Source organism: Siniperca chuatsi, linkage group LG16 (assembly GCF_020085105.1).
Source record: "Siniperca chuatsi isolate FFG_IHB_CAS linkage group LG16, ASM2008510v1, whole genome shotgun sequence".
In the NCBI taxonomy this organism is placed as follows: Eukaryota; Metazoa; Chordata; class Actinopteri; order Centrarchiformes; family Sinipercidae; genus Siniperca; species Siniperca chuatsi.
The window spans coordinates 17,369,230-17,385,576 of record NC_058057.1 but is presented as its reverse complement, the minus strand read 5'-3'; the positions used below and the strand labels follow the sequence as shown (position 1 = coordinate 17,385,576).

At 40.8% G+C, this 16,347-nt stretch overlaps 1 protein-coding gene across 1 annotated transcript in view; it reads left to right on the top strand.

Annotated features, from left to right (window-relative positions):
• Positions 1 to 73: 73 nt before the first annotated feature.
• afg1lb (AFG1 like ATPase b) overlaps positions 74 to 16,347 on the top strand; it is a 30,938-nt gene continuing 14,664 nt past the window's right edge. Inside the window, exons 1-7 of the mRNA XM_044168643.1 lie at positions 74 to 763; positions 1,013 to 1,338; positions 5,156 to 5,213; positions 5,341 to 5,442; positions 5,690 to 5,817; positions 10,810 to 10,909; positions 13,794 to 13,852. Of these exons, the coding sequence (XP_044024578.1) occupies positions 649 to 763; positions 1,013 to 1,338; positions 5,156 to 5,213; positions 5,341 to 5,442; positions 5,690 to 5,817; positions 10,810 to 10,909; positions 13,794 to 13,852 (888 nt within the window). The 5' untranslated portion in view covers positions 74 to 648. The remainder of the gene's footprint in view (positions 764 to 1,012; positions 1,339 to 5,155; positions 5,214 to 5,340; positions 5,443 to 5,689; positions 5,818 to 10,809; positions 10,910 to 13,793; positions 13,853 to 16,347) is intronic.

Sequence of the window (16,347 nt, the reverse complement as noted above, 5' to 3'; positions counted from 1 at the left end):
TTTACACACCTAAAAAGTCTCATTGTAACTTTTATGTTGAAGGCAAATCACCCGAGTTCCGGTATTGCTCTGTCTCTGACCATCGCTAGCTTCAAAGGCCAGCGCGCTGCACTTCCGATCAGCTGAGGTTCAGCTGACCCTGCTTGGCCACCTGCTGCTCGGTTTGTTTACAACCGGCCAGCGGGCACATTGGTCGTAATCACGTTTTTGGACGATATACATATTTTTTACAATGTTATTGTTATAATCAGGACCAATCGCACTTCGCAATGTAAAGTAATTTCTGCTAAAATGTAAAAACATAGGTGATCCGACGTTCAACATTACTAAGGATGCTCAAAATAATATGAATAATATTAATTACTTAAAAAAACTTTACTTTGAAAACGACAAGCGGACTATTTCATCTTATTAATAAACAACGATATAATTTAGTCTTATAAACATCGGGGATTTATATGTTCCTAAAATTTGCAGCAGTTTGTTTCCGTTGTTTACAAGCTTAAATGTAAAGAAATAATCAAGACATTTGTTACATCTGATTAAATGTATTCAGGACTCGCCACAGTTAAATCCCTTCCGTCCTTGTGTCATTCGGCGTATTTGTGTCAAATGAATCTCAATAAAGTTTTCGCGTTTTGAAACATCATGGCGGCTTACACGGTGTCTGCAGCTGTCAGATGCTCAATACAATTTTTGCTAAAAGACACTGTTCTGACCTCAAAGACAATTTGCCGTCTTTCAGCCAGTTGTACTGGAAAAGGTAAGTGTCTTTCCGTCATGTTGAGGTTAATGGTATTCATGTTGTGCGAAATTTAGTGTGTTGCAACCTGTCTTCTTAGGTAATATATGTTTTGTAACTCTGGCTACATCACCCATAACCTCTGGATTACACTTAACTGTAGCACCTTCGCTTTCCGATCACGGTTTCATTGCATCTAATAGAATCGAGGTATTTTTGTCAGCGTTGGGTAACGATTAACACACATTATTTTTGCTGTATTGCTTCAAGGTTACATTAGTTGGAGGACATGCAGTTCATCTGCGTCATCCTGCTCCTCTGAGTCTCCAGCAGCAGATATTTGTGCCTTCAGTGAAGCTATTGCACACTATGATCGCCTCGTTCAGTGTGGCTCCCTGAGGAAAGATGCTCAGCAGAGGGATGTTTTCCAGCAGCTGGCTCAGCTGCAGCACAGCCTAAAGAACTACAGTAACAGCATCTACTTGAATCCACCTCCACTGAGGCTAAACTCAATAGATGACAACAGTCACTTTCCAAAAGATAAACACCCCCACATTACACCAGCTGAAAACAAAGGTGGTGGATCCACTGCTAAGGTAAAGGAGTTATTCCGTTGACATGATCTGTCATAATACAATAATGCATGGTCTCAATTCTAATATATATATATATATATATATATATATATATATATATATATATATTTTTTTTTTAAATGGCATAACACAATTCATTTAGTATTGTCGTAGAAAAGGTTTCAGTCGTAGTCATCTGGACACTGTTTTCAGAATCAAGACGTTTCTCAATTGTGTCACAATTGAGAATGACTTCCGGATGGGAGGCGAAACGTCTTGATTCTGAAAACAGTGTCCAGATGACTACGACTGAAACCTTTTCTACGACAGAACACTCCTGGACGAATGAGGGACTACACCGTCACAATTTAGTATTGCAATGAGAATCAAGTACAAAAACTGTACAACAATGCAACGTGGCTCTTACAAAATCCTCAACACTCTTCAACAGCATACCATGTACGGAATTATCTCCCACTAAATTAAGTCTGCATAGAATTGTTATGATTTAGATTATTTCTTATTGATAGATTTTTGACATACAAATTAAAAACAACTGATCAAGACCACGCCACAGACCTAAAATGACAATTCAAATGAGCAACCAATTTCCTGATGCAAGGAGCAGAATGAAACATGCGCATAAACAAAACATTTTGAGCACATCTTCTCCAATTCTCCCAGAGCAACAAGCTCTTCTGTCTGCCAGGTGTATGACTTCTCTCAACATAAGTTGATCTATCGTGTGTTACTAACACACAACATAAACTCAGTTGACTCAATAAAATCCCGTCCCTTGCACTGCTCAGTAATAGTTCAAGTAGGAGAGGGAGTATTTGCATGTTCAGTTTGCAGACTACACCAATGAATACAACACTACCAGGCCTATATAATCAAGACTATTGCTTTGATGAAACAATCCAAACTCAACTCCACTCACTAGCTTTTTGTAGAGGTGTTTCCAACCGTATGACCGTTGCTCAGTTTTCATGGAGCTGCATCTATTGACATACACGTTCAGTAGCTGTTATGATTTAAAAGAAAAAAAGTCCTATGGGTGATGTTATAGCAGCTACTGAACCTGTATGTCAACAGATCCATCAACTGAGCAAACTCCATCCACTGATGAAGACCATGTTATACGGTTGAAAGCTCGGGAAAAAGCTAGTAAGTGGACCTTTTGAGTGGTGTTTTGTTTTGCTACTATTTCCATTTCAAGAATTAACCTTCATGCTCAAGACTAGTAGGATGTCTGAAATCACTCCCCCATTCACTCATGCACTATTCTCCACAGAATAAAAACTCAATGATGAGTCGGCAGTTGAGATTTTGGACACTTCTGAATCATCGTCATTTTGCACCAAAACTGACCGGGGTAGTTTAGCATCGTTTGGACCTTAAGCAAAAAGCAGTGTAAATGCTGCAGAGACTAGATTTTTTTTCTTTCCTTTGTGGGAATTTTTGAGGACTAAAAATGTGCATATGTTTCAGAAAATTCTGACACTCAAATAAAATGTTGGAAAGTAAAAACAGTGCACAAGGTAGAAAATAGTGAGTAATTTTGGACACAGTTTACAACGGCAGCATGGATTTGTTTACAGCCTTTTCCAGTGTGGCATCTGGACTCTCATTCTGTTATAAAGCCCCATTGACGTCTAACATATGGAGGCACTTCACAGAGTCCACTGCACTGTATTCCAGTTGTATCACTGATGGTGGTCATGGGGCTCAGGTCAAAGGGAGGGTAGGGGTCTGGGAAGTGTATTGTGCATGTGAGTTTTGGAACGGCGTAATGTACGGGGCTGTTGTTGTTTTTAGGTCAGGGGAGCTGACTGTCTAGTATTTGGTGGTGGGAGTTTTTTTGTTGGTTGGCTGGCACAGAGACATAGGGTTAGGCAGAGATTTTGGAAGGCAGCAGGGCAGACCTCCCGCTGGGCCCGTCCCGGCACCCCTCTCACTCTCTCACCGTCTCCATGCAGTAATGAGGGGATCCCCATTGTCTGGGCCATTCTTGTCCTTTTTGCTTTTGATTCGGGACTCTGACAAATACTTTGGTGTTAGGCTATCAACATCACCGCCCCCCTCTCCTTTTGCACCTTATTTCTTGCTCTGTCTCTCACACACATACACACTGACTAGAGTACTTATGCAATTATTCTGGTTTGAATCAGGTCATACCACTGTGCTTTTGGTGTCTGTTCTCTCTGTGAAAGTGCCGCCATTGTCCTCACTAACTGACCAAGTCTGTGAGGAGAGTACACTTGACTTAATATTGACCCAATGTGGCGTGGTTTTGCGGATGGTCGGCTAACAATGGGCCATTGTTTAGAGAGAGCCAGCCTCTTCAAGTCAGACCTGCATCGTAGAGTCCTCCTGTACATTGTAGCTCTCCAGCAGGACAGTTGTACCAGTTAAACCTAAGCGAGATTCTCACAATCACTTCATTAACCTTGTTAGTGAAAGACATGACATCTCTGGCTGCTGATAAACATGTTCAAAAGCTGTTTTCCTTAAGTCATTTCAAAGCCAAATTGGCCATGTCCTGCATGTGAACTTTCCACTCATTTGCCAGTCTATATCCTCCACCGGGAGGTGAGACAAGGCCACAGAGCTCAGCTAGACAGAATGTCTGAGGGACAGCCTTGTCCTTCTCCACTTTGCCGTGGCAGAATGGCTTCCAGCCACCACTGACAATTACCCCACCATGCCAGAGGGCAGCTTGGGAAGTCAGGGAGAAGTCACACACTGTTATGCCAGAGCAGACTGGAAAGGCTTGTTGCTCTTCCAGTATTTCACTCCAGCACAGGACAGATGGGGATGGAGGGATGAAGGGGGTAGAGGGGAGGAATGGGGAGAGGGCAGAGACAGAGGATGGGCAACAAGTTTGTTTTTTCATTTAGTTTTCAATTGGCCATTGTCTGCATTGCCAGAGTCAAGTGCTCCTTGTGCGGTGGACACCAAGTGCAGTGGACACTGAGTACAGTCTCCATGAAAAAGTTGCTAAATTAAATTTTAAGAGGACAAACCTTTCTATTTAGTGCTCAGTTAATTCCAAATCTATTTGGCGTTGCCCAGTTACAGAGATGGACAATCCTCAACTACACTGTTGTTAAAACATATTGTTTGTCCCCCTGTATACCAATATGCTCCAGGTTATCATTACATGTCATGATTAAACTGGTGACATATGCGTTTACATGGCTTGGGCCCTCTTTAGAGATATTTGGCTTTACTCTATATTCTCAGCTTGGTCACACAGAAGACGTTTTTTTGAAGCAAAGACCTTTTGATGATAGGAGGCAGGCAGCACAATGACTTCCAGCAGCACCTCAATGCAACAGTACCGTATCACAATTAGCAGCGCTAAACAGGCTGCACAGACAAGTCCACTCCATCTCGTATGGAGCCTCATCCAGTCCTCTCCGTTTTGTCTGACAAATCCCCCCATTGTTCCTCTGATGATGCTTTTCTTTCGTGGGAACCCTGGCTTGTCTTGTTGATTAGATCCCCTTTGTCTTCCTCCCCTGCAGTGGGCTAGTCTGGAGAATGTGAAACCTCACACTGTAGTGGTGGCTTAATGCCTCAGCATACTTTGTTTATTAAACGATGATTCAGTCTTATATGGTAATGAATATAACGAAGTTTATTTAGGTCACCAGCTATAGTGTTTTGTGCTTTTTAATAAGGAATTAATCTATGCATTCATTTTGAATAACCCTATTGATTTATGGTTAACCGTTGTGCATTATTGTTTATGATGACAAGCAGATGTTAAAAGATTTAATATAAAACAAACATACTACAGTCATTTCCTAATTTTTCTTTTTTACCCCCAAAGGAGGGACCCGCTCCACCACCACCATCACCCAAAGGCTTCTATATCTATGGAGATGTTGGTAAGATCTCATATAGAAAAGGTCTTTTCATCATATAAATAAATACCACGATGGCATGTTCTACAGTGCTAAGATGTCTGAGATCAGGACAGAAGTGAGAATAATCTTTATTCCCTCTCCCTGTCAGGCACAGGGAAGACCATGCTCATGGATATGTTTTACTCCCGTGTGGAAAACACTCGTAAAAAAAGAGTCCACTTCAATGGCTTCATGTTGGATATCCACAAAAGTTAGTATTATCCTCCCACTCCACGGCACTAACTGCTGAAGCAGGGCTTGCATGACTTTATGGAAGTTTTGTGACTCATGCGCTGGAGATCCTATATTTATCTCTCTGTTTGTCCTGGAGCCCACTTGCTAATTGTCTACCATTATTCTTACAGGTGAAATTACCGCTTTATTCAGTATTGTCATTGGGTTTGGGTTGCTGATGCAGGTGCGTTAAGATGTGCCTGACGTTTGTGTACTGCTTAAAGGGATCCATCGGAGGAAACAAAGCCTGCCAAAACGAAGGCTAGGGAAAATGTTCACCTATGACCCCATATCACCGGTTGCCATGGAGATCAGCAATGAAACCTGCCTCCTGTGTTTTGACGAGTTTCAGGTGAGCGAGTGTGTTACAGGCTGTGTGTTTGTCTGTTCTTAAAACCTGCTTGAACATTAGCTACGAGTAGTAAACTAGATAGTAAGAAATCTCAATACTATTGTGTGTTTTGATTCTCCATATAGTAACTGCATACATTTGCTTAAAACAGTAGTACTCTGACACTAGTACTAAATAATAGGTGATACTGGTAAATATACTGATAATACAACTCTATTTAATCATGGCATGCTGATGCTTAGGTATGTTATTTTATAAAAAATACCTGTTGGCTGGGAGGATTAAATAAATACCCATAAAGTCCTTAAAATGTGCCAAAGATTTAAAGTAAATGCATCTTTTTGGGCATATTGTGTATATATAGTATAAATAATATATGTGTCTATTTTTTAAGGCATTTTAAAGGTTTAAACAAGTTTACAAAGAATGAAAAAAATCCCAAACAACTTAGATGCTGTACAATGTTCATGTTTAAAACTTAATATGTCAAATTCTGTTCCAAATAAAACACATTTTTTACACTCAGCCTGACCTACAGTCAATCTACTGATAGCAGAAGTTTGACAAGAGGTGGTAATGTTTCTGTTTCAGTACATGCTGAATTAATTATTTGTACATTATTTTGACACATGATGTGTACATTTTCTTTATATGTGTAGGCATATTCAAGATTCAGGGGAAATAGCAAACCAACAGCAGATATGTTCTATATTAAAGCCAGAGTCAGTAGAAAGCCACAGGACCTGAGACTTTGGCATATACAGTGACTCACACTCTCTAATGAAGAAGGAAACAAAGTGATATTTTACCGTTTTGTTTCTTTTGTGGGTAGTAGTAACTGCTTTATGGTGTACCCTTCTTTCTTGTTAGACCAGGAATGGGGAAAAAAGCATGTTAAATGTTGCACTCTGAGTTCAGTGTTGAGTGTTCAGTCTGTGATCACTATAAATGTTCAGCCACAGCCGGTGTCTTTCCTGTCTGGAGAACTGGATGCGTCTGATCTTGATATCCCCTCAAAAACAGGACTGGGGACACCTAGTGGCCTTTTTTGAATACAGCATAATTGTAAAATGCAGTAGCAATGAAACATTCTCTCTCCTTTAGCATGTAGTAAAGTAGTAATTTACTAGTACAGTAGTAGTAAAACTGTGTAGTCTCACATTGCATGTATAGGTAGGTATAACATTTCATTGTCATTACCTTGAAACTGCAGTCAGCTGAGTCAGTGATCTGCTCCTGTTGCTTGTTTATGCAACCAAACCATTAGAAACAAGTCATTCATAGTTTTTGCACACTGGATTTACAACTAAAAGGCACCTTCAGCCATTAGTGCTGCAGAACTCCTCATTATTTTACCCTACCCTCAAAGGAGAGAGCCACTACTGAAGCTCTCTCTATTCTCTGTAAGGTAGTTAGTCATTCACTGCAGTAGAGAAAGACATGTGCTTCTGTCTTTATCATTAGCCAGCCAAACACATCTGTTAACAGCACAATGTCGTTCCTCTTACTGATATCATTACAGTTAATGCCAGCAGGTCAAAGGTCACAGAAGGTGCGCTTGCTCCTTCTAATCACTCTCTATGCATCTGCGAGGATCAAGAGCTGCTCCTTTCATCCGCTCGTCTTTCACATTTTAAACTGCGGCGCTGTTTGTGCATTCTCATTGATTTGTTTTGTTTGCTGTCGCCAGCTTTGCTGTTTTCGCTTGTCGACTGTTGCTACTGGTGAATGGAGGGGAAACAAGCAGACATGTGCGTGTTGTTTGTGATGCATAAACAAGAGGTTGCGAGGTTGGGAGAGTTGGGGATGGGTGGAGGGGGGTTCTATACCAATCAGCATCCTCCTCCACTCAGCCATGCAAATGAGGCTCTGGGTATCAGTCGCACTCTCCTGCTTCCTTAAGTGAGTGGAGCTAGAAAGCGACTGGCGGCGGCGGGTCAGATGGATCTTATCCTCTTAAATGCTAATGACATTTCTCCATTCTCTTCATTAGCGCCATGCCATTATCAGTAATTTGTAGCCCCCCTCCCTCCTTTTACAGCCCCCACCCGGCTCCCCTAATGAATACTCGCCATTGAGACGTCCGAGATGGAAAGATGGGAAGAGAGCGAGAAAGGAAGAAGAAGAGTGAGAAGAAAACGCTTGAGCGTCATTGTCTTAGGGCCCCAGTCACTGTGCAGCCTCTGAAATTGCTCATAGGTTGTGTACATAAAGAGGTGTAACATCAAAAGAGGTTTAATTTGGCACCCGTGTGCCTCGCTGTAAACTGACAGCCGCTTGAGTAATTGGATGCTCATTTAAATATCGGCATTAGCTGACGGAGATTGCACCATTATTTTTGTGTTCCACAAGTGCTACATCAGTCCCCTCCACCTTTCTCATTCTGTGGGTACCCATTCTCTTTCCCTCTCCCCTTACTCATTCAGCAATCAATATTGCCCCTCATACTATGCCCATGTTGAGGGCACATGAATAAACAAATCCAGGTTGTATAAAAGGTCATTTTTAAATGATTCTTTTGAAATGAAAATAAAATCCTGCGGTCGGAGGAAATGGGGGCCCTTTCAGAGAGACACAGAGCCTTGGCTTTCTGTTGATTCTCATTACGCGCACACACAATCACTCACACACACACACTAATTTGATGCCCCTAGCCACCTCTCCTTAGCAAAATCAAGGCTTTAACACAAATGTTAATCAAGTATTGGCAAGGGCAGTGGGGCTAATATGCAAAAAGCAGAAGACTCTCCAGAGTATGAAAGGAGGCATATGCTATGGGTATGGCTATTAGAAGTGCCTGTTATATACAAGAAAGTAGGTAAGAGGGAGTAAGAGGAGAGGGCGGGACAGAAGTCTTCCTTTTATTCAAGAAATCCTAGTTCTTAGAAAGGTTTTATTCCAAAATGTGACATGTCATGACATATGATGATAGCAAAGTAACTTGAAATGTATCTCTCACTTTACTTAAAATGTGGATGGTGTACTGAGAAAAAATGTTTCTCCCCAAAATTGGATTCATTCTTTACAGAATGTCGCAAGGGAAGGTCACTTTATTTTAGTTGATTTGTATGTCATATTGGAAGAAAACCTGTAAATGACAATTGGCACGTGACTGACGACTTTGAGCAATAACAGAAGCCTGAAATAATTCAGCTTCTTTCACAATATGCTTGTATCAGTCAGTCATCATATTTAATCGGGCGTGTTATAGACATACTGCTTTGACTACTGTGCATCACAGGGTAACATGATTTCTCCCTTCATGAGGTGAAACAGAGAGAGAGATGAGAGAATAAGAACAAAAGTGAGAGCACTGGATTACTAATAGAAAGGTCAGAGCTCTTCATTTAACGGCCAGCGACTCATAAACGTCCTTGCTCAGTGTTATCATCGACCTTTGTTTATTGTGGACTGAAATGATGTAGATGAAAAAGACAGAAAACAGTGGAATTGGATTTATGTATTATAACCTTGTATTGCCTTGTGTCTAGTTCATACAACACACGTGCACAGCTTTATATGCCTTTATATGGCCATCTTGGGTAGAAGCTTTGTCTGTCATCGTGACCCCAGTCTGGATTCACATTGCTCCCTTTTCATTATTCTTTTCTTCCTCTTGTTTTCTCGCTTGCGTTCAGTCATTCTCACATCTGCTCAGTTGATTAGCTCGGAACCGCTGCCTTGCCTCAGCTACTTGTCCCCAGCAGAAAGCCGTTCGTGACCATTTGCAGTCAGTTCAAGCGGTTTATGTGTGTGTATGTGCACGTGGATGGAGTGTGAACTGTGCCGATTCTAGAGTCTGTTGGGGCCCTAGGCAAAAATTCCCAGGGGTCCTCTTCAACCATTGATCACCATTCTGTTATAAATAATCTGACACCAACAAAAAATGTAAGACATCTAAACATTTTTTAAATTTCAAATGTTCAAATTAATAGAATTTTCAAAATATAAATATAAAAACCACAACAATAAAAACCTAAATAAATAACAACTTTAACATTGTCACATTGTAATTAACCCACATTATAAGGCCAGTGCTCATCAACACGTAAAGCATCGATTTTGCAAATGCTGCTCATGGGCCTTGGCTAGTGCAAATGCTGCCACTACATCAAAAGTTCACAAGCTGCGCTTCTGAACCACAGACTGTGTGTATATATACAGTCAGTGGTCTGAACACGACACTGCGCTGCCCTCAGAGGTGGAAAAAAACTGAGCTTAGAAAACAGGGAGGAGTCTGTGAGAGAGGGATGCTGTCCTCCTGTGCCGACACTTCATCTGTTTAGGCGTGATTTAACAGTGGCCTGTTTAGGATATTTAGTTTATCGCTCTAACAACTCTGCCTGTCACACTTCAACTAGCAGAGTTGGTAACTAAAGTTGTTCAAGTGTCTCCCCCATTAGTTAAGGCTAGACTAAATAACAACATTCAGTTATTTACTGTTATCGTCATTATCTGCTCCACTTACCACTGTCTTGCTTTTGTTTTTCCTCATTCTCCTTTTTTTCTCTTTATTTTTTCATTTTCAGACAGATAACTCTTCTCTCTCTCTACATTTCTCTTCAATGATTTTCAATTCAAACTTTGAAAATGTTACACGAATCAGTAGAAGTTTGACGGGAAGGGAGGGAGGTTTCCTTCTGAGATGTCATTGCAAATTGTACATTGGTTGTTTAAGGGGGAGGGGGTTGCGGTCTCTGAGGTTGCCACATTTTGAGGCATTCATGTGGAGTAAAGTTTGTCAGCCCTCGGGGGCCCTCTAACGGCCTGGGGACCCAAGCAGTTGCCTTCCTTGCCTGTGCACAAGCTGCGCATCTGTGTGTGAATGACCATGACCAGACACAAAGGATTGAATGAGCACACCTGAATGACACTAATTAACATGATGGTTTGACCTCATACGCACACACACACGCATGTGGTGTGGCAAGAAAAGTTAAATTATACAGTACATGAACGTCTCTCTCTTCTTCTCTGGTTCTGTTCTGTCAGGTGACCGACATTGCTGATGCTATGATCCTGAAGCAGCTGTTTGAGACGCTGTTCAAAACCGGAGTGGTGGTGGTGGCCACCTCCAACAGATCACCTGATGGTATGCTGACCAGTGTGGTGTATGTGTTTTGTTTTTTTTGTAGCTATTGCTTATTGTTGTTACTAAAAACACAGTTGAGTAAATAGGTAGGATGGTTTAGTGCAAGAGTTTGCAGCCATCAGACTAACACTGTAGTAGCACTCTTTACTGTTCTCAGAATTTACCACTACGCACTAAGTCGATGTAAAGCAATAAGTCTCAGGGAAAAAAAATGCTCAGAAACCATTAAGTCAGTTTAAAAGTTTGCTATTAAAAGTTAGCAAGATCCATAGTGTAGTCTCTTGCTCCACACACTAATTAACTCAACTGGCAATGAGATCATACATTATAAGTAAAAGTAAAGGAGCATCTTAGTAACAGAGACATTATAACTACTACAACATTAGCAACAACAAATATTCAATATCTTATCTTATCCTTGATAAGAAAGAGAAAATGGAAGGGAAAAAGGGTTATTGGAACAGATTGGAAACATTCCCTTTTGCTTATACTGAATATGAAAAAATCATATCATCAGGATTATCTGAAAATTAAACCAACAAAATTTTAGCTCCAGCACATTTTTCCACTGCTACACTGAAGCAAAAGTGATTGATGAGTCGTTGAAAGCACATAATCATTTTAACTACCAGCTGTTTAACGACTAACTTTTCATCAAAATTAAACACATCACTTAACTCTTCTCCAAAATACCATGTTATTTTCTCCAAAAATTTCTGAATATCTAATCTTCATCAGGGTGGTATCTGAAGTTGTTTCCAGTTTCTTGATTTACAGTACATCAGTTAATTATGTGACTTATAAATCATATTTTGGGGCATTTTGGGGGTGTTTGGGGAATAGAGCATGAGCTTACACCTGAAGGTACATTTAACTACTCAGCAAACAGTACACCATCTGTTTGCAGCTAAGATGACAGTAATATTCCTGGAACATCAATGTTTGCTTCTCCTCCTCTTGAACCAGCAAATTTCTCAGTTACTTTACATACATCTACATTATTCACTTGTGCGTGGCTCCAGCAACAATCAATTGAGCTTTACAAGACCACATCTTTACAGCAATTAACCAGAGGAAAGGGCAATGAACATTTGATACAGCTCTCACTGATATTATACAACCTTTTAAACAGGCTTTGATGTTGCATTTAGTGCCAGCGGAGAAAGGATGGAGAAAGAATGAGCAAGGCGGTGATCAAGGTGGAGATAAATGCATGATGTGCTATCTGACGTCTTTCTTTCTCAGAGAAGATGTTGATGTCTCAAAGTCTCGAGTGGGTACGAAGTGGATGGCAGCAAGATGGCTCTTGCAGACAAAGATGCACATCTCTGATATTTACTAGCTATTAAGAACAAAGCGCCAAACCATGCAAACTTGATAGAGAGCCTACTTGGTATTAATTACATGGTCAATGGAACACTGAAAGCCATAAGAGACAACTGGACATGAAAGGCATACATTTTCCATCTTTATTGATGTGGAGATGCCAGTATCAAAAAGCCCTAGATGTGTTTGGAGGGGGAGTTTAGAGATGCTAGAATGGCTGTTTTTATACACTGATAGAGTTTAATGAGATTGAGGAGGCTTAGAGGGATAAATGGCATCTTTTTGGAACACCCTCAATGCACTGGATCTCACATGCAGTTTACATTCATGGACTTTAAGTCTGTGTGAGCTTATTTTGATTGACATAATTAAGTTCAAGTAATGCATTTCCTTCACGGTGGCATCGGTTACATCTACCTATAGCAATCAACAGCTCAATATCATGGAAAATAGTCTTATAAAATGGCTGGCTCCTGGTGTGATTTAGCACACTTCAAAGCATACAATGGAGTAGTTTGACATTTTGGGAAAAACGCTTATTCTGTGTCTTGCTGAGAGTTAGGTGAGCAGTTCGATACTACTCTAATATCTGAAATATAAATATGAAGCAACCATTATCAGCCAGTTAGCTTAGCTTAGCACAATGACTGATAACAGGTAAACTGCTAGCCTGGCTCTTCCAAAAGTAAAAAAATTTGCCTACAAATACCTCCTAAAGCTCGCTTATTAACGTGTTGTATCTCGTTTATTTAATCTGTACAAAAACCGAAGTATAAAAACAACATAATGTGATTTTACGCAAGGTTATATGGCAGACTATTTCCAGGAATTCACTGCTTCCGGATTGTCCGGGACACAACCCTGTGTAAAACCACAATGTCTCATTTTCACATTTCAGCTTTTGTACAGATTAAACACACGAGATTTAACGTGTTAATTAGTGAATTTTAGAGGTGCTGGTAGGCTTTTTAAGCCAAGGTAGCTATTTTCACCTTTTGCTTTAACCTTGGCATTAGTCATGTCTCATACACAGCACAGTCCATTACAGTATAGAAGTTATCAAGCGAGTGTTATTTGTGTGTCAGGTCCTACTGTAGTAAGATTAAGCCCAAACATCAACAACAACCATTTGTTTGCGTTCACAGCTGGAGAGTGCTTAAGCCTCGATGTGTGTTTGTGTGTGTGTCTTTGTCCATGTTTGTGTGTGAATCCCGATCTGTTTTATCTGTCTATGACGGATGCTACTTCAGATGTAATTTGTTCCAGCCGAGCTAATTGAAACCTCTATTCAGCGAGCTGCTGTGGACATTGTCCGCGCTGAAAAGGCGACAGTCCTTTCTCTCGCCACCATTGTTTGGGAATGTAATGAATTTTATGTTGCTGCCGCTGCCGGTAGAGAAATCCATTTTTCTCTCCTGGTCCCAGTCCTTTTGTCATGCCTCCCCACCCATCCTTCAGTTCATCAATAGCCACTTTATCTGCCAATCTGCCGCAGGGGAATGACATTATTAGGAGGCTAAACAGCAGCTCTAATACAGGCCCTCCCCTCCTCTTTCAGATCTGTACAAAAACGGACTTCAGAGGGACACCTTCCTACCTTTCATCGACGTGCTGAAGGTAGAGACAAAGTCACCCCTCTCTCTTGTCTTGTTAATGTATTCATTTATCACTCACACATAAACACATACACACCTTGCATGTGAGCCTCTGTCCCTCTGTCTGTCTTTTTGCAAGTTGCTCTTTAGTGGTTTGATGTTTTCTGCTTCCTGGATGCCTCGCACAGTGTCACAAAGCTGTCTTTGATCATACCAGGGCACGCTGACAGACTCACAGAGAGAGCGAGAGAAAGGTAGGGAGAGATGGAAAAGAGCGTGAGTGAGTACAGGTAATGTGAATGAGAGGTGGGCGGACGGGATGGTGGGGGTGGGGGGTTGCAATGCGGTGGTTAGCATTTCCAGCGAAAAATCTACTTTGCAATTTAAGCAGGTAGCACCATTATCCTCCCTGCATCTCAGATGATCATTGATGTGTTTGGAGTGATCATGATCATAAATAATTGCATAATAATTTGTTGTCATGCATTTTGCAACAGAGAAGGGCAGCATTCTTGCATCTTTTATTGGTATTTAGTCTAAATAGTAAAGACAAGTAACATCAAACTGCAGTGTATTAGGCCACAAATGCACTGCTTATTTTTATAAGAAAAATTACACTCAATAAAGGCAAACAACAACCAACAGAAACATATTTTGCACATAGGAGGACTCATTCTGCCATGCTTAGGTGGATATGAAGTACAATAACCCATAGGTGATATACTTTATGTACTGTGACTATAAACTGTGACTTACATGTATCAGCTGCTTATAAAGGAGTAGATGCATAACAACGTTAAATTCTGACCTGGCATCGTTTGGTCTCCTGGGCGAAGTAACATTTCTTTGGCTTCATAATTTCCAAGAGTGAAATGTTTTCTAATTTAGCACCATTACCAACATATGTTAAATAAATGTTTGCTAAATAGATAGATGTATGTACAGACATACAAACATATATTAAATATATTTAAAAAATACAGTACATAATGCAGGAAAAAGTACTGAGGGTCATTTAGAGAGCAAATTTTTACACAGATTGTCCAACACACTCAGTTGTTTACAATAATCAGTGCATAAATTGCCTTAACATCGAATCACATCTAAGCAGATTTAGGTAAGTAAGTAAGTAACTTTATTTATATAGCTCCCCTCAAGAGCAGAGCATCACAAAGTGTACATCTGTTAAGAATAATGTTAAGAATAATATGTTTCAGCTATGAAAAAAATACTCTGCCCCCAGTACATATCTTTCTCATAACCCTTTCCCACACAAATCTAAGGTAATATATCAGTTTATATACTGTATAATATGAGCTGATATCACGATTAGCCTGGCTGGCCTTAAAACTCCATTATTGGTCAGGCTCTAGATATGATAATTAATATGTTGTTTCAAGATTATGATTCCATTACATGTACCTGTACCACAAACCTCAGTGCAAATACTGTTGTGTACAAATTAAGAAAAAAATAGTAGGAAATTGCAGCACAGGTTGCTTCAATAAGAGCAATATGGTTGATCTGCAGCGCCCAGGCCACAGACAGTTTCAGGGTCATCAGATCTCCACTGTATCTTCAAACGCACACACACAAATGTAACCGCACTACAACAGGGGAGGCCTTGGAGTCACCCTTCTCCCCACCCACTCTCCCAGCAGCACCCTTGCCCTCTCTAATCCACCCTCATCAAGGTCCTGAATGCCTGTTGTCCCTCCCTGCCCAGCACCACCTCCTCTCTTTCAGAGTTCCATGTTCTTCTTTGTGAGACCTGGTTTTTGCGGGTCGGGGGTTTTTTGGGGGTGCAAGGCGTTCTCTATGGCGGCCTGTTCTGTAAAGTTAAAGCATGTTTTAACGGGGTCACGCTGCTAACTAGCTGACCCTTAATAGATTGAATTAATGCTTGCAGGGACCAGCTTTGCGGGTCCTCCTTCCTGATGCAGCTCGCTCCAGTATGTGCATGCCTGAGTGTGTTTCTATAGTGAGCGAGGGAGTGAATGAGGGTGTTAAAAAGTAAAAATAGCCTCTGACCTTTCCTCCCTATCACCTGAGCTGGAGTGGTAGAGGTTAATCCACCGCCTCTGTCCGCCTGGGTTGACGTCTTTATTTAACTATTGACTTCTGATTAGTTGGGACCCCACCCCTTCCCCCCCAAATCACCCAGTTTCCTAATTTGAAAAATAAGAAAACATTAGATGAAGTACAAACTTTCAAGTAGATACACTTGCCAGATATGGAAAGCACTGAACCTAAAAGTCCCTGACTGCTTTTCGCGTTTTAGTTTGTTTACTAGTTTTTTCATTCACTCAGTCATTTGTAATTTCTTGTCCTTTTTAGCATCTCTTTAGAGTCCATCAGGGAATCTATTCAGTTGTTTAGGCTTTTTCTTTGTAGCCATGGCAAAGCTCAGAGTTCTGTAAAATACAGGGTTTAAGGGCTTTTTTTAATGGACACTGCCAGTATTGTAACTAAGATACTCTTTCTCTCTCACAAACTGTCCTCCCTCTCCACTCCACT